Genomic DNA, 19,631 nt, shown 5'->3' with positions numbered 1-19,631 from the left:
CAGAGGTTTTGATGGATGATAGGATGATTTTACTCTGTGGGGAAAGAAACAAAAGATGGAGTTTATGGGTGAAGAAAAAGAAAAGTTGTGAGGTTTTTTTCTAGAATTCACATACAAAACACCATACACACATGCTGAGTGCAACTGTACAAGAAATTAAACCTTTTTTCCACTATAAACAACAAATACTTTCAATACACTTGCATGACTTTCTGCAGGAAACCTTTCTGTTTCCCTGAACTCCATAAAGCCCTTGCAGCCGCTGACTCTTCCACTACTCTTTTCTCACTGTTAGTCTCCATTTTCCATCCCTTATTGCTCCTTAACCACTTCCCATTGGCTGTAAAGCCAGGGAATTTTAGCTAAGAAAAGGCCTGAAAGCCAGAGGAGCTCAGGATTTACCTCCCGTAGCGAGCACTGAAGTGACTCATGTGCTCAAATGCTACTTAAGACAGACAGTTGAATAGGAACCAAAATCTTGGGGAGTCAGCACTTGAAAACATATGTTACAGCATCGTTCAAGTGAAGGGTTTTAAGAGTTTCAGAACAGGAACATTTAGAGAATATTGTTTCTCTGCTACTCGTTTTTTTATCTTCTGCTATCAGTGATGCTAGAATTCTGAAACTAAACTTGCTCTAGATTGGTGCTGGTGATTTCATAAAGAATCAGTCTTCATTCCTTTTCCCTCCAACAAAAGTCTGGGCTTAAATGCTCTGGGACTGAGACCATTACAGTAGGAAAAACAAAGGCATATGTGCTTTGTTACTTGAGAAAGGATAGCACATTTACATAGTTTGAACAGAAACCCTGCTCTGACCAGATGTTTCAAACAAGAAAATATTCCATTTACCATTTTCAACATGGGCAAGTCTGTGCATGAGAGGCAGCCACACAAGGCACTGAGGAGGTGGATCAGCCATCAATGTGTCTAAAAACATGTTTATCATGATCTTTTTCTGCAAAGAAAAGAGAAATAGAACTTAATTATAAGAAAAAAAAATACTATACCCCAAACTACTTCAGCCTTAAAATTTTTCTATGACTCCAATTCTGTCTAGCAGAAACAATTCACATGCTAGAAAGAGATAAAAATCACAACTTCTTAGGGAGTTTCAATCTATGTTAGGCAAGCAGTAACAACACAAAGAAGGTTTTAGTGTAGACATGATATAATCATACAAAAATAAACATATACAAATGAACAGAAAACTCCAAGAAATGGAGGACTGGTCAGTCTGGATTAGTTCCCCAGATGCAGTTAAGGATTCTTATTCTGAAGAGGAATACAACAAATGTAAGCAGAGGTTATTTAATGCAGGAGATGGTATTTCAAACATACAGTCAGGACTAAAAAGTAGACACATAAAAGAGTAATTACAATGAATATTCATCCAGGATGCATACAATAAATGATTTTTTTTTTTTTAAGTCAAAACAAGAAAAAAAGAGGCAAGGGGAGAACCAGACTAAGATTTTAAGCAATGTGACTAAGAATGAAACTGAAATGAAATCATTAGGAGAGGGAAGTCAGCCATGTGAAGAGTAGTATTTCCTAAGGTTTTGGATTCAAGTGAGCAAAAGAAAACTGCTGCTGCAAATACAAGCAGATGGAGACAACAGGTAAGAAAACCAGTGAAGAATCTTGTGGATACAAAGAAAGAACATGTTGGCTTTTGCACACAAGCAGTGAGATGTGTAAGAACCTCTCACAGGCAGGTGGCCAGAGGGTCAGGTGGTACTTTATCTAACCTTAGCATATGGCAGTGCTACTCCAAAGAGCACCCACAACAGGGAGGGCAAGGAGGGCTGGAGGAAAAGCCAGGCTGGGTTTCTAGGGTCTGTGAAATTAATTGTAGCTTTCATTTGCAATTATGAAGCCAAAAATGAATGGCTTTTAACTAACAGAGGGTAGATTGACATTACATATTAGAAAGAGGGTCTTCCCTGTGAATGGGGGTGAGGCACTGGCACAGTTTGCCCAGAGAAGCTGTGGCTGCCCCATCCCTAGCAGTGAACAATGCAAGGTTGGATGGGGCTTGGAGCAACCTGATCTAGCGGAAGGTGTCCCTGCCTGTGGCAGAGGGATGTAACTAGATGAGCTTTAAGGAGCTTTCCAACCCAAACCAAGCTATGATTAGACAGTGATATATGATACGGACAGTAGCAGAACCACCTAAATGTAGCAGGAGATCTTCCTTCTGCTATATACAAGAATATTCCTAAAAAAAAGAAAAAAAAAGAAAAAAAAGAAAAAAAAAGAAAAAAAAGAAAAAAATCAATGAGTTCCCTTTGCACAGTGTGAACTGTATGAATTGTCAAAGCCTGTGTAGAGAGCGATGGAACTTCATGTAACTCAAAAGAGGGCAGTCGGGGACACAGACTTTGGGGTTTTTTCGCCAATACAGGTAGGATATTTTGCAACCGATTGACCAGAAAGAATCACACTATATTATCATTGCTACATTTTGTCTGTCTGGGCCGAGGTGTTCACACTAATGGCTGAGTTGACACCAAACAGCACTAATGGCTGAGTTGAAAGCAAACAGCAGTCTCCTCCTAGAAATTATGTCTCAGAGAACGAGCCTAGACAAAGCCCTTTCTTGTAGCTGGTCTAGCATTTCCTATTGGGTTCAGAATCCAGCCATGGAACAACTACAAAATATCATTCAGCCACCATCTGTGATGCAACAACAATTAAATAATCTGCCAGCAGTTCCCAAACTCCAAGAACATAAATGGAAAATTAGTAAATGTGAAGGCACATCAGTCATGAGGGTCAAATGCTCCTCAGGAGAACAAATGCAATTCTGCATAGATAAATTCTGTGATACCTGCTGACTCTACTCCATTTTAATAACTGTTTTTACCAATTGTTGTTAGCATACCTACTTGTTTTAATAGCTCTGCAGCCTCAGATCTTCCTGCAGGTGAGTGCAGAGACAGGTTATACCAATGCTATTCTTGTATTTAGAAAAACACCATAGGCTTGCTTCAATAGCAAAAAAAAAAAAAAAAATCAGCCAGTTTTACTGTTAAACTGCCAACACACTTGTTTCAACAAGATGTTAATGCATGTATTTCCCCACAAAATGCATGCGGGGAAATGTGGCACAAAACCACATCCCCTGAGCCTGCATAAAGATACATGATTTATAACTCTACAGCAGTCAAAACAAGTTATACTGGTCCAAAGAGTTGTATATTAAACCTCACCTGTATCTCTAACCATTCTGTGTCTTGTGCTCTATCAGGGTATGCTTATGTCGTTCTTTATACACAAGACCACCTTGTGCTTAATATATCCTTATTGCTCACTTTAGCAACTGTACATTGTTCTGACACTGTTAAGTTTGTGATCTATCTAGTTTAACTATCAGCCATGCTATTGGCAAAGCCTAAGTCAACCAGTACTTCAGCAAAGCTTTTGTGTAAGGCATGCACAAACCAGTGCCTACCCAGGCCTGCTTGTATAGACTGTGCTGCTGAGTTTCAATAGAACGATGTGCAGTTGGACCGTACAGCAGCCAAGCTCCTGGCTCCTGAGTCTCAGAAGCAAATGTCTCAGCTCAGTAGGAACACTGCAATTAAGCTGCTCTGTAAATGAGATGTAAAGTGGACACACCTCTGCAACAACAGGACAGGCTATGCCATTAACACAGAAGGATTTTGACTAAGGCAGGGAACGTCATGGTGATACAACATCTCTGACAAATACAGGGGCTGTGGCCAAGTGAACAAGTCTTAAGAAAAATATGACATGATATCTTACATCTGTGGAATCCTCCACTTGACCTAGAATAGCAAAGTATTACTGGAAGCTCTTTATACATCTGGAAGCCATCACAGAGAATGCAGTTCTTGCCAAAAGCATCCCAATAAACTCCATTTTGTGTGGTCAACAAGTTGGAATTATTCCCTCTGTGACCCAAGAAATGAAAGAGTTTGTAAGGTATACAATCACCAACACTTCTTCACCTATCTGCCCTTTCACCTCTCAGACTGCAGCAAACTATTAGGCTTTGGCACCTGGAAAAAGTGTCTCCTGGAACCAAGACCTCCATGGGTAGCCAGGAGCCACAGCTGGCCAGGAAGTATTTGCCTCTTGGTAGATTAAGTAACACTAGTGAATATTCCTGGCACTGAAACTCAAATCATGCATACTTCTATGCTATTGACCCTGTGCCTAGTTTAACTACTCACTCTCCCAAATGATTCCAGTACCCAGATCAGGTGTTATTATCAGCTAGGAATCATTTTTAATAAACAGTTTCCATGTAACCACCCTGCCTGAGGGAATAAGAGAGTTTAGTAACATGGATGTGGTTAGACAATTCCAGTTGGCCTTAGCACCCCAGGACAGCTCAAGGCAGTGTTTAGTTAACTACTGCAAATGTAGTTTATGTGTTTGTCATGTACATGCCAAAGTCTGAAACCCCATAGCTTTACCAATGCTATCTGGAGCAAAATCACAGGCTGTAAAAGGAGAATATCACAGAAGTACCTCTGGGAAGCTTGTTTTCAGATCTGGGAGGCATAAAAAAATGGGATTAATTCTAAACCAGATTATCCATCTACTTCCCAGGACCCATTTCAAAGTTTTCCAATAATGAAAGAACCATCTTGGGATACCTTGTATATCGGGATTAATTAAAAAATACTACCACTCTCTACAAACTGGCCTTACATGAGAGATTCTGTTTTTCTGAATAAAATTAGAGCAAAGGAATTTCTAAAAGTAAATCAATATGAAGAATTAGCTTTATTGTTCATGGGAGCCAAACCCAGAGTGCTAAGACATTCTGCAGGCAAGCCACATGCAAATCAGAATCATATAACTGTTTTGGTTGGAAAAGACCTTTAAAATCATCAAGCCCAGCCACTAACCCAGCACTGCCAAGTCTACCACTAAACCATGCCCATAAGTGCCACATCCACACGTTTGTTAAATCCCTCCAGGGACTCCACCACTGCCCTGTGCAGCCTGTTCCAATGCTTGATAAACCTTTTGGGAAAGAAATTTTTCCTAATATCCAAACTAAACCCTCACCTAGCTATGACGTCCTTTAAGGCAGGTATAGAGAGCGATAAAGTCTCTCCTGAGACTCCTCCAGGCTGAACAATCCCAGTTCCCTCAGCTACTTCTCACAAGACCTGTGCTCCTTACCCTTCACCAGCTTTGTTGCCCTTCTCTGGATCCGCTCTAGCATCTCAGTGTCTTTCTTGTAGTGAGGGGCCCAGAACTGAATATAGGATTCAAGTTGCAGCCTCACCAGTGCTGAGTAGAGGGGGATGATCCCTGGCTCTCCTTGGCCACACTAGTGCTGACAAAGTCAGCATGCTCTTAGCCTTCTTGGCACCTGGCTACACTGCTGGCTCAGATTCAAGGGCAGTTACTATACCTCACTTGGCTACAGTAGTGAGATCTCAGCCAACTGTCAAAGTCTAAGGAGATACACCAGTCCTTCTTTAGGGGTAAGAAATGTCACTGCCAGAATTCAGGCTTCTGAACAAAATAAAACCCCATCCCCATTCCTTTTGCAGACATGGACAGACCATGTGGAGCTTAGAATCCAATGTCTGACTTCTATAGCCACATAGTGAGGCTGAGGCTCTACATTCAAAAGCAGTGCCACTTGTGTGAAACGTGATCTGATCAGATCAGAGAGGGTGGCATACCCATGCAAACAAGTATGGCCCACAAATGTATCAGCCACTATGGAAACAGAAATAAATATTTATTAATTACACTACTGGTAAAACAAAATTCTCTCCTCAGTAACTCCAGCCCTCATCATTTCCTAAATCAAAGGCTCTTTCCTACTGTGTTGTGTTGCAAATATTCTAATTGCTGATTAAGTTTAACAAAAATTACTATAAACACTAAATCTAAATACTTCAGAAATACTTCTTCCGGAACATAATCATGACCAGAATCTAAACATTCAATTTTAGGCCTACGATTATCTAGGTTCGGGCTTACAGTTGATTTAAGGATTATTTATACTATTTACACTATTTCAAATTAGAAACAAATCCTTGGAACGATTAAATTGCAATAAGTGCATAAAGAAATAAAAAGCTCTTTAAGATCATTATCACAACATCTACTCCAAACATCAGCTGTAGTGGAAATATTTTGGAAAAAACAGCTATACGAATAAGCATAATGGTAAAATTGATTTAAAAATAAACTATGTGCACACCACGTATTTATGTTGTACAGGCCCAACCACACAACAAGTATCTGTTGACACACTCTTAAAACACTGAGAAAGCTTAATAAATAATCACAGGAAAAGAGTAAAAATGTTGTGTTTCATGTTCTAGAAAAGAAAGAGATCATCCTTGCTGTTCTGATAGGGAACTAAAGTGTCCCTTCAAGGAGGAGGAATGAACAAAATTATGCAAAATCATTTAGCTGCCCAAGACTCAGGCATCCTATTTTTAATTCCTCAGACTGTCTTAAAACTGCTGAGGGGATATAGCACTTATTACCACCCCCTCTCCAAACCTCCCATCCAAACCATGACCCACCCAGGCTTAACACGCGATACAGAAATCCTGGGTGGTTAATGCTTACTTGTTGTGGGAAACAGGTCCGAACAGAATGCTCTGTGTATCCAAAAGAAGGCCCCTCAAAGACAGCGGTTGGAAGTTTTAGAACTTCTTTCAAAAACTGATCAAACTTTGTAAATATCATTAGTCCATTTGAATCTGATATCTGAGAGAAAATATCTGCAAGAAAATATAATAAAACCCTACAGTAAATACATGCTTACTACAGGAAAAAAATAAGTATTTCAATCCATTTAAGCCCCAAGACATTTCTTTTTGGTTTCTTATGAACATAATTTCTTATGAAATTACCTATCAAGATGAAATTTATAAATGAACATATTCGAACATGCTATGATATAAATCTTTCTGTTTCCTCCATCCCATCTCCCCCAGTTTGAGATAAGATTCAGTGCATTAACTGTAACAGGAAGGGGAAGAGGAAGGGGAAAGCAGAAGCGAGGAGGCAGTATAAAAGTTACAGAACACAACATCTTCAAGCTTACACCTTCAAAATAAACCTCAAAATAAACCTCAAAATCCTCTGAGAGGTCTCACAGAATTAAAAGAAGTTGTAAGAACCACAAAGTCCAAAGTGCTGAGAACTGGGGTGCCCTGACCCCTGTCCCTGGCTGAGACACCCTAGCCAGGCAGCTGAGCTGGGGGAGAGAGGAAATTGAGTTTTGTACTAGAGAAACTGCACACACTGGAGAGCTAGATTATGAACTTCTGTCCTTACACAAGACTTATGCTGAAATTAAGAATTAAGCTGAAAGAACGTAGATTTAAATTAGATATTAGAAAGTTCTTCACTGCAAGGGTGGTGAGGCCCTGGCACAGGGTGCCCAGAGAAGTTGTGGCTGCCCCATCCCTGGCAGTGATCAAGGCTAGGTGGGACGGGGCCTGGAGGAACCTGACCCAGTGGAAGGTGTCCCTGCCCATGGCAGGGAGTTGGAACTGGATGAGCTTTAAGGTCCCTTCCAACCCAAACCATTCCATTATTCTATGACTATATGATAAGAGGACTGTGTGGTATGAGATAATGTATGTTTTTTTATTAGCTCCATGGTGCTAAACACATTTCTGAAACCAGAAAGAGGGTTGAGCAAGGTGTTCAGCAGCCTTGTGCATATATGGGAAAAGAAAGGGAGGGAGGTCAGTCACATCCAGCAGCAGGGAGAAGGGGGTTTGGCAAGATTCCCCCCCAAAGCCACACTCAGCTGTGGGCATGGGAATGGAGGATGCCCCTGAGCCACCCCTGACTGCACAGAGCTCAGCTCCTCCAGCCCCTCTACTCCAGCCACTCTACACAACCAGCTTAGAGGCCCCAGCAAAGCCAAAAATACAGAACAAGGTGTGCAGATAACATGGTAAGAAAATGATATCACATAAAACATTGGAACAGTTGTATATAGATACATCCTAACTGTCCTGGGATCAAAAATCTCTTTGGAAAAGACAAATCGCTTAAATAGCAAAACTGATAAACCTTGAAGTCATATCATGATATAAAGGAAGATTTCTCTAACGATAGTACTAATATTAGTAAGACCTAAATTTTTCCAAGATGTGACAGATACCAGAATTCTTCACTAGCACTGAATCATCTCTGAGGTTATTTGAGACACCAGCAGTAATTACACATCGTAATGAGGATGCTGACAGAAAATAAGCTTAATTTAAGTAATCAAAACTAGGTCCATAAAAAAACTCCAACTATTTCGGAAAGGCATATTTCTAGTGAACTGGCTAAACAGACAAGCTTGAAGTGAGGGTTTGAAGATCTTGTTGAATAATCTGATGAGCCATATTAGGAATAATGGGGGGAGGGAGAAAGGAAAAAGGAGAGGAGAAAACAGTAGGGAAAATGAAAGAGAGGGGAAAAACAGGAAAAATACTAAAAAAAAACCAAAACAAACGGTGTCAGGAGGGGAACAGTGTATTTTAGAAAATTAGGCCAGGCAGAAAGATTAAATTTAACCCAAAAATTGAATGTGGAAGAAAAGTCAGGCTCACAATGCACACAAATGAAAACTATAGAAGCAATTAAACCTGATCAGCAAGGCAAACTTCCTGAATCCCAATCCATTCTAGATCAGACCCCAAAATCTGAAGGTCTGGTAATGAACCTTTCAAGCTGACATGGGCAGATCCAGACTGCAACCTGACAGCACTTGTGTTTAACAAAGGACAGAAATCTGCTGGGTATTCACAGTCTACTAATGCGGACTGAGCAGGATGCAAAATTTAAATTATTTTTTAAAAGAAATTAATTAAAGCTATGGAAATAAACGGAAAATGAGATAAAATAGAACAGGCTTTATCAAGGGTAAATTAAAAAGAAAAAACCAAACCAAAGCCCACTAACTTATATCTCACAGTCATAACAATGGTTTTATAATCAAAGTGAGGTTAAACTCATTAAATTAGCAGGGAAATTGGAAAAGATAAAGATTAGTAGGATATAAAATCATCTGCCCTTTAAAGGGGCAGTAAATTATCCTCAAACAGAAAACCCGAAGCAACCCAGAGCAACAGTGTCATTTCTCAAGAGCTCCCTCAGGGTTGCAACAGGCAGGTTCTAATAGGGTTTCTCAATGATGAGGTATTACAACTCTCATATAAAATTTCAGTTCAATGCTATTATGACATAAACATTTTTTTTTAATGGAGAGAATAATAAATCTAGAATTATAAACCCCACTGCTCATTCCCCAAAATACCAATGTAAAATGGCACTTGTGCAACTCACTATTTCCTTTTTTTCAAATGCTTGTAGTAAAACTTTTATGCTAAAAACAGAGCTCACAATATCATGTCAGACTTGCCCAGCAGTTCCCTCCAGAGCCTCTACTCGGCTGCTCATAAGCACCAAAATTGTCTGTGTTTTCCAGTCAGGGAACTTGCCTAATGCTTTGAGCAGTTTCAAGTGAAGGCTCCACCATTTCTCCAATGGAGTTAAAACCACAGCGACAAAACCCTGGCACCCTCATCTTCCAGAATCTTGACCTTGAGCATACCTTGTGTCACCAAATTCCGATGAAGTTACAAATTTTTATCATACATATTCATAAAATACTTGTTAAATACTAGGTTCAGTATCAGTAAAAGCCAAGAAAATTAATTTAACAAGTGAATTGTTTTGACTGTGCTTTTTGGGGTGTGTGGTATGTGCAGTTTCATTGGCATTAATCTAAAGTATCTATTAAGGTCAAAAGGAAACAGAGGCCAGTCAGCCCCACTTCAGATCCTGGGAAAATTATGGAGCAAATCTTCTTGGTGCACATTCCTGCCTGGGATCTGCCAGTATGGTTCTACCAATGCTAAATAACACCTGACCACCTCCATTGTCTTCTATGATACCTGAATTTGTAGATACTTTTCATCTCATTTTGAGCAAGGCTTTTTACTTTCTATTCCCCGCAACATTCCAGTACCCAACCTGGGATGTCACAGTCTGCATGGGCAAGTAGCTGGTTGGATGATCTAATATGTGGAGACCAACAACAAGTGGACTACTGCTGGAATCTGTCCTGGGACATGTGGGGCTCCGTGTTTCTGTCAGTAACATCTGTGCATGCTTGTTGAGCTCACAGATGGTGCCAAACTGGGAGGACCAGGTGATATACCTGTGAGGGTAAGGGCTGCCAACCAGAAGGACCTGGAACAGCTGGAGGAATGGGCCAGCAAGGACTGTATTAAGTTGAAAAGGATAAATGGAAAGCTCTGCCCATGGGAAGGAAGGGACTCCAGCACCAATCCAGGCTGCAGAGCAGCTCTGCAGGAAAGGTCCTTGTGAGTTTTGAGGTCACAACATGACCATAAGCCAGCAGTGCTCACTGGCAGCAAAGTCGACAAAAACATCCTTGGCTGTATGAACAGGAACTCAGCTAGTGGAGGGAAATGATATTCTCCACACAGCACGTCTTAGACACCTTTTAGGTACTGTACAGAGTTCTGGGAACCCCCAGCATCAGAGAACTGTTGAGAATCACAAAATATGAAAGACCAACTGAAGTGAGCTCTGTAGGGGGCCACAAGGATGGTCAGCATGCTGAAGCACTTGTCCTCTGAGGACAGCCTGAGGAAACAGGAACTGTTCAGCATACAGAAGATAAGCCACTGAGAATAGCACCACCCAAACACTTATATAGACATAATGGAAATGCTTTTGGAGGAAAAGTTTTAACCCATTACCCCTTGTCCTGTCACTACAGTCTCTAATGAAGAGTCCCTCCCCAGCATCCCTACAGGCCCCCTTCAGATACTGGAAGGCTGCTCTGAGGTCTCCACGCAGCCTTCTCTTCTCCAGGCTGAACAGCCCCAACTTTCTCAGCCTGTCTTCATATGGGAATCATAGACTGGTTTGGGTTGGAGGGGACTTTAAAGCTCCTCTAGTTCCAACCCCCTGCCATGGGCAGGGACACTTTCCACTAGACCAGGTTTCTCCAAGCCCCATCCAACCTGGCCTTGAAACTGCCAGGGATGGGGCAGCCACAGCTTCTCTGGGCAACCTGTGCCAGTGCATCACCCTCACAGAAGAGAACTTCTTGCAAAGATCTCATCTCAACCTCCCCTCTGTCACTTTAAATCCATTCCCTCTTGCCCTGTCCCTACAGACCTTTGTCAAAAGCCTCTCCCCAGCTTTCTTGTTGACCCCCTTTAGGCACTGGAAGCTGCTCTAAGGTCTCCCTGGAGCCTTCTCTTCTCCAGGCTGAACAAGCCCAGCTCTCTCAGCCTGTCTCCATAGCAGACACACTCCAGCTCTCCAAGCATCTTTTTGGCCTCCTCCAGATTTGCTCCAGTAATGCAAAATTGTTTAGTTTGAATAGACATGATACCACAACAAACCACATATTTATTACTACTACTACTACTTTGGTCCATTGATTAAGGCCAAAACAAATAACTTCCCTTTCACCTCACTCCAATAAACAAAATACCCTCTCTTCAAAATCAGCCCCCCACAATTGGGCTAATTCACCTACAGCATATTAGCTTTCAGGACCTTTATTATGTGAAACCTAGTATTTAGCAAACATTACTGTATGAATTTTAGGGTGAACTTCAGTAAACACTAAAGGATGATCTATCACTAGATGGCAAGTGCGAAATAGAAGCTGGTGAGGCAAGGGAGCCCAGGAGCACCCCACAGGTAGAGACAGTCATTAGAGAAGTCAGCCCTCAAAATGAGTGGGATGGAGTCCTGATTTACAAAAAGTTCTGTTCACAACATACTTGCAGAAATGACACAGAAGGAAGCACTAATTACTTCACAATGAATCTACTTGAATGACAAAATGAAGCAATTTGAATCCATGAAATTTGACATTTTTACATGGAACTTCTTAGCCTGAAAAAACTCTGTCAAAAATCATGAAGTCCACAGCAATAAGCTGGCTTTACAACTCTGACCCTGCATGCCACATGAAGGAACTCATTTGCAAGGAGTCATGGGAAAAAATCTTTTCCAGAGACAGCAAAGTGGTTGCATTGAACAACTCTCATTTCGTATGTGCTGTCAGACACTGTGTGGACTTAAAAACACTCCATTTGTTCACATTACTAGAGTTTAAAAAACCAAGCCTGTACATATGCAAGTATAGGGCTCAAGTTACTATCATTCATATAAATGCTGAGGGGAAAAAAAAAAAGTTACAATTTCCAGAAAGCCTCATGCTTTCTGGAAGCATGGATTCCCCTGGAATCAGAAAAACAAGTAAACTGGAAACAGAAGGAGTTTGGTGATGAAATGGGTCAGTAATCAGAGAGAGGTGGGAAAGACAGAAAAGAGGAAACAAGAAGACAGCATATTCATAACGATCAGAAAAAATAAAGAGTGAGGACAGCTGAGGCACAGCAGATCAAAAACCTGTTTATGCTAACAGCAGATAGCTGAGGCAAGCACGTTTTCCAGAACACTCCTCCACTCACTGAGTATCTGCATTCAGCAGCCTTAAATGAATTTGCCATCAGTGAAATCAGTTCAAGCAGTAATCAAACAGGGTAAATGTTTGATACTGACAACCTCCTTTGGTAAAGTTTAAATAAGGGGGTTTGCTGTTTCAGTCTGTCACTGCTGATCTACCCTTTAGTTCTTGTACTGGAAGGGTAATGGAACAGCTGTTTTCACCAACACACTACTCATGATTTTGTAGAACACTGTCCTTCCAGCCCCATTTTTCTTTCCAGGTTGAGGAATCTTGCTTTATCTAGTTGTTTGGCAGAATTTGGGGATTCCATCGTGGATCAGTTTACCCAACACCAGTCCTGCTGTCTCCAAGGGCGAAAAGGAGATAGCAGGGCTCACAGAAAGAGCTTTAAACTAGATTTGAAGCGGGAAAGGTCCTCACAAGAGATAAGCCTGGGGGCAGCACACCAGTGTTTGTGCTAGCAAGGTCCTACAGTCTGCTGTCTTTGTGGAGACAGGGTATGGAGATCCATGTGGCAGAAAGATGAAGGGTTATGGATGTATTAGAAACCATGGAAGCACCTGAGAATGGTCACATAGGAATTAGAGCTTCTCTCCACAAACAGGTAACAGGATCAAGAGCCCAACTGAAATGCACCCACACCAATGTACGCAGCACGGGCAACAAGCAGAAGTGTTACTGTCCAAAACACATTGAAGCTACATGCTCTTTGAAAACAATGCTCCACAGCCAAAGAGGAGTGCGCCAAGAAAAAAGGGACAGATGACACTGGAGGGAAGACCCCTGAAGTACACAGCAAACTAAAGGTTAGCTGGTAAGATGCAAGAAAGAATAAGTAACAGGCACAACAAGCAGAAACAGAGCAATGCTGCAAGAAGCAGCACTGTTCAGTGAACGCAGTCAAAAGCCTTTCCTCCAATGTGTATGAACACCAGCTAGGAATTTTTCTAAAGAAGTTAGAGAGGCAAAGGACATGGGAACCAAGAGAACAAGAAAAAAAAAGGAAGTTTCAAACGCCATGAAGAAAAGCAAACATTATGAAAAGACAGAGAGAACAGTACATTAAATGCACAAATTCTAAGACTAGACACACCTGTTAAATAGGTGTCACTATTAAATGAGGTGTCCTTATGCCATCTTTTGAATCATTAACTTAAGGCTTAACGTAACCTTCAGAACAGTATCTAGATCTTTGCCTGAAAACATCAAAACTTTACTGATCTGTGTAACACTTCATTCCAGTGGTTAATAGCCTTTACCACCAATAGGTAACAGCACCATTTTCTTGATGTGTTTCAGTACTACCTTGCTAATTCTAGCAATAATGCTCTTCTGTCCCAGGCCTGAATTGCTTATCTACTGTCAGCTCCTCAAATCTCATCCTAATTAAATCCAAAATGTAATCTTTTACAGAGGAAATGCAGTCTCTACATTTTTCCTCAGTATTTGATATTGCGTATTTTATAGAGGTAATGCATTTGTTAAAAATGCTTAAGTATCTTAAATATCCTCTGTCATCTATGCCTCTCCCCTTTAACACTAATCTTTAGCCACCTGCAGCTTTTTTTAAAAATCAGATTTTTATAGTTCCTACCAGATAAAAACACTGCATTTCCTGGTACTGAAACATGAGCAGCCTTAATATAAAATATGTACATGCAATTTCTCACTATTTTTCAGACCCTGCCATGTAGTTTCATTCAGCACACTAGTATTTCACATTTGCAAGTTTTAAGGCAAATATAATAAAGAAGCTTAATAGCGTGGAAAAGCCTAAAGACTTATTTAGAGTGAATGACAGCCGTAGAGATTAGGAGGAACAAATTGCTACAAGATAACTTCCATGAAGGGAATTTAGGGTGAGGTGAAAATGACAAAACCTGAATAGTAAAATCTGGCACTGACAGCAAAATTAACATCTCAGCTTTTCAGGGTGCAAATGAAAAGTAAAAACCACCCAGAACCACAGTATACCTTACCAATGGAAAGACAGAACAAGAATTACTCCTAAAGGACAAATCCCATGTTTATGGATATCACTGATTTTCTACTGATACAGCAGAAGGCTCATGAAGCACGGAATAAAAATATTGATGAAAGAAGAATTGAAAAAAAAAAAGAGTATAAAAAGAACTAAGAAGCTGGTGTTACAGAATGAGAAGATGCAGAGAGTACCTCAGGTGAAGCAGAAGACATCCAGAAGCCTCTTAACATCCTCAAAACTGGGGCAACGGCAACAAATTTGACATTACTAGCAGAAAAATCAGACCTGAAGTTTTACACTTAAATGCCCAAGCATTTTAAAATAACCAAACGTACGTGTAAAGCCCACTCAGTAACTCAGTACGTTCTATGGCCAGCAGATGGCATGTGTGACAAAACCAAACTACAGCTACAGTTAATTTCCGTATAAAGACGACTGAATAAGCACAACCAGTTAGCTTTCAAAGCTTAATACCATAAAACATGGCCGGTCATGGCAACAAGATATTTCCTAAATGGTTTTCTTTAAAATACTTACATCTGAGTTTGTCCAGTATTTTACCACCACACATGGTTGCTAACATCGCTTTCACCGAAAATACTGTCAGTTTCCCATGGCCCTCACTGTGGAGAAAAAATTACATGGTAAGTAATTACTACACAGAATGAGAAGTAACAAAAATACTTGAGGCTTAGGAATTAAATGCAAAAAAAGCCCTTCATTAACTACTAAGATTTGCCAAAACTTTTTACTGTAACTTTAAAACACTGACACCACTAACATTTTTAATAGGTTGGAACAGTTAACAAGTGTCTGATCACAAATCAAGTTCTCTTGCACAATTATGATAAACATACTTGGTGAATGCCAAGGTCTACTCTTGTCTTGCATGAAGTTGCTTTAAACTTTCACTCCTTGATCTAAACCCTGATGTTCAAATACACCTTTCATTCTAAAACTAGTCCAGTAATTGACAGTTAATGGAGAAGTCATGAGATATCCTGAATCCTATACCACGCAGAACAGGAATAATTAACATTGCTTTATTTTAATTTAATAAAGCTGTTGTGCTATCAGAACAGATGGTACATCTGGGGAATCATTTTCTAGTATCAGCAAGAGAAAACAAATTTGTCTCTATGGAAAGTATGCAAAAGCCCATTCAGCATGGTACGATACGTAAAACAGGCACATGTATTCTTCCTGTTAACAGGAAGGAAGATAAGGATGAAATGATGAGGGAATTAATTCACAAGAACCACAGGAGGAGGTTTGCTGGGGTGAAGCACAGCAGAATTGATGCTCAGTGCTAGACCAGGTGGCATGCATCTTGCCTTCCTGTCTCTTGAACTTCTGTCATTGATAGGACTAAAGACAGGACTCAGAAAACCTCCACTTTATGATACTACAATAGCCACAGAGTAGTGATCTCGGTATAAGTCCAGTGTTACTGTGAAGTCAGTTGAACATTGCTTTAGTGGTGTGTAAGGCAAAAGAAATGAGTGTAAACATGGGTAAGAGCTGTTGGAATTCTGAACAACTTATGCCAAAGAGAAACATACTGAGTCATTATCTTTAACTATATATAGCAACAGCGGGGCAGACTGACAATCCACCAAGGAAGTTAAAGTCACGGGTAAAAGGAGAAAAAGAATTAAAATAAGTTCAAGTAACTGTTTCTTCTCTTGAGGGTGCTGAGGCCCTGGCACAGGTTGCCCAGAGAAGCTGTGGCTGCCCCATCACTGAAAGTGCTCAAGGCCAGATTTGGACAGGGCTTGGAGCAACCTGGTCTAGTGGAAGGTGTCCCTGCCTGTGGCAGGGGGCTGGAACTGGATCAGCTTTAAGGTCCTCTCCAACCCAAACCAGTCTATGATTCCATAATGAACTGTAATTAACTGTATTGGAAGGATAATTTGTACTATCACGGAAAATACGATGACAGGGAAAATACATGATGGGTGTTAGAAGGGATCTAGAAAAAACCCAACTTCTCAGTGGAAATGAGATGCATACTTAACATTTGCACTTGGACGACTATCACTTATAAAGTGTTAAAATTAGAATTATTCAAAGTAAATATTGGCTCCTGGTATTGAAGTAGTAACAAGGTCTAATGTCAGTGACAGACGAGCAACCAGATGGAGATATCAGGAAGCAACAAAATAACATTTTTCCCCTTTTCACACTCAAAGTTAATATGCAAATATTATCTTCTGCTAACATTTCACACTCCATGGTGAGGGAAAGGCTCTCAACCTTTCTCAGGCTGAGAAGTGCCTGAAATACAACATGCTATTTCTGTAATACAGAGTCAAAGAATCTTTCCAATATCCCCTCTACAGAGACGAGGCAATCTCCTAGAGCTAAAATTGCAGGAAGAGCTCTGGAGAGCAATAGTGATTCAAAGGCCACCACTTTGTTGATATCCAGTCCCCTTTTAACAGCTCTTCAAGCCTTGACCTCCACTTTTATCTGAGCCGATCTTACTAGTTAATTCAAATCTCCTTAAGTTATAGTTTCAGGCCCCTTCTTTTCTTTTTAAGACATTCATTTTCTTTCAAATGAAAGTTCAGCTTTGAATTCATTTCCAGGAAAAACAAGTTACTAAAGTCATCAATATCTCCTCTCAGGACACAAACTTGCCCTTGCAAAGGTATTGTATGGTGCCTTCAGATATTAAGACTGCTTTTGCTGACATTCTGTTTATTAATCAAGAAAAACCTCCAAACTCCTCCCTCTGCAATCTAGTAGAGGTGTTATTAAGCAACATGCCAAAAAATGATTTTTGTACCAATGCAATTCAATCTGCTGAATTCCCCATGGAAATGAAAAAGGACAAAACTTTCAGTATAGTTTTAAAACTCCGATAACAATTAGAAGTTCTGAGGATTTGAAACAGAACTGGAGGACTTGCTTAAAAAAGACTAGGCCTGTGAGGCTTCTTCAAGTTGCCTGAAGGAAGCATCATCCTCTACATCTTCCTGACCAGGCGGTCTGTAGCAGACACCCACAGGAACAATGTCCACGTCCGCCTTCCTACTGATCCTGACTCCAGCTCCAAGCTGGCTCATCATCTATCCCCAGGCAGAGCTCCATGCACTCCAGCTAATCTGCCATGTAAAGGGCAACTTCCCTCCTTGTCTGTCCCTCTAAAAGAGCCCACTGCAGCACTCTAGTGGTGTCAGCTCTCCTACTGTGTCCTCTTAAGAGAAATCAGACCTCTATTTCCTCCTGTTTGTCCCCCACGCTGCACACAACGTACAGCCACTTCAGAGAGTCACCCAGTCATGCTAATTGCCCAGAAAAGGCACAAGAGCTTTCTGCTCAGCACTGCAGCCATTTCCTTACATATGCTTGAAATGAGCCCTCTGTGCCGACTATGAGGCTCTTCTTAATCACATCCCTCCACACCTTGCCCACTAACTCACTTCCTCACTTGTTTGTTGGTCATTTTCTCCCTCCCCCTTACTGCACACTGCTTTACTGCCAGCATACAGTGTGGTGTGATATCTGCAATTTAAAATGAAAAAATAAGATGGAGCAACTAAACCACTGACAAATTAAATGTGATTTCTAGAAACAATGAAATAACAAATGACTGCCCTGACACAGCCAGATGGGGCCAGGGAATGAGCTCTTGGATGCCAATAGTGAGTCAGGGACCTTGGGAAGCCCTGAGAGTCTATTGGGAAAAGCAGACCAGGAACAAACTGTCAAACACCCACGCAAAGCTCTGCAGGAAAAAGCAGCAAAGAACATTGTACCACAGCCATTCTTCCTTAACTCACCGATGATGCTGTATGAGCCATCATTTCTGCACTATGGTCAGGGTTGTTCTATGGGTCTCAGTGAAATGTTCATTGTGGGTGTTTTTCATACTTACCTAACAGAAACTCTACCTTAAATATTTCCATAGGGAAGAGGTTAGTCAGCTCTTTGATTCCTGAACCTATCTGGTGGAATGTTGGCGATGTTACCCCCAGCACCATGTTGTAAGAAGCTTAATGCACTATGTCCATTCAAGCAACCACATAGCTACCCCAGTGCTGCCATTCCCCTGCAGCCGGCTACTTCTGGGTTAAGTTAATGCCTGCCATGTTGACGAACTCCTAGAGGGGGAGCCCCAGCCCTGCCTCTCCACTTACTCCCGATTCTCCCACTGCACAACAGCGCAGCATCCCACCTTCTCTCTCAGCCGCATGTGCCAGCTGGAGGAAGCTAAAGATAAGCTGTTGTACTATGCTGGGATCCAGCTTGCTGCTTTGGCTCCAGAAAAGGCAGAACTTGAAGGGTTGAGGGCAGCAAGGGAGAAAAACATATCTCAACTAAAGCCTCAATCTTTTGAACCAGCTCCCCAAAACACGACCATATCTATTTTTAAATTCTTTATTTTCTAATGTGACCTGTCTCTAACCCTTACAGCTTGTCTCACAACTAATAGCAAATGAAAACTCAACAGAGAAATGCACATTTGATTCTGTTGCTGTAGCAGTCTTCCTGCTCTAATCTTTGCATTGGTTTTACCTGCCCTCAGTGAGACAGGGACTATTCTGAAGTCTTAGACTAATTTGGGGGAAACCTAGCTCCCTTTGGTGACAATAACAAGTTACATTAGGAAACGATCAAAGCCTGGACATCACAACAGAACAACTACTGGGCATATTCAGTACTGCAAATTGTCTTGGGTGAAACTCCTCAGTCTGTGACACAGTGTCCTGGCCACAAGCAGTCCTCTACTTCAGGAGAGAGGGCAAAGGCAGAAGAAAGATAAGACTGAAATAATAGCTGGCTGTGAGAAACGCAAGACAAAAAGTAAGGAGTGCTAACTGACAGTGGAACCAGAGAATCCCCCAGAGACACACCTACTGAGGAAGACTAGCAGATCAAACCTTGAAGAAAGAGGCTGAGAAAGAAACTCATAAACCTGTATGCAAGGAAAAACCTAGACAGGATCCTGAACAAGAAATCAGGCTTCTTCCAGCCAAGAAACGAGAATTAGCCTTTATGGGATCATAGTACGTTAGAAAAGGTTGCAAGCTGACTGCCAAAACAAGGTAGCATTATAAAACAGTCTTGTTGATCAGGGTGCAATAAAACACTTTCACTTTTTAAAACAGTGCTATACCACCATGAGGTTAACATTATGTTCTATCATAGC

The 19,631-nt window shown here is 41.0% G+C and overlaps 1 protein-coding gene across 12 annotated transcripts in view; it reads right to left on the bottom strand.

Moving 5' to 3' along the window:
• DTNB (dystrobrevin beta) overlaps positions 1-19,631 on the bottom strand; it is a 199,838-nt gene that overhangs the window by 155,026 nt on the left and 25,181 nt on the right. For all 12 annotated transcript variants that reach the window (XM_062622632.1, XM_062622631.1, XM_062622640.1 and 9 more), the window contains 3 exons: positions 15,011-15,096; positions 6,582-6,736; positions 852-957 (listed from right to left, as the gene is read on the bottom strand). In XM_062622632.1, the coding sequence (XP_062478616.1) occupies positions 852-957; positions 6,582-6,736; positions 15,011-15,096 (347 nt within the window). The remainder of the gene's footprint in view (positions 1-851; positions 958-6,581; positions 6,737-15,010; positions 15,097-19,631) is intronic.

The sequence above is a fragment of the Pezoporus occidentalis genome, unplaced genomic scaffold, assembly GCF_034315485.1.
Source record: "Pezoporus occidentalis ecotype Australia unplaced genomic scaffold, CSIRO_AGI_Poc_V1 ctg244, whole genome shotgun sequence".
NCBI lineage: Eukaryota > Metazoa > Chordata > Aves > Psittaciformes > Psittacidae > Pezoporus > Pezoporus occidentalis.
Note: the sequence above shows the minus strand (reverse complement) of the source record. Positions and strands in the feature narration are given on the sequence as shown.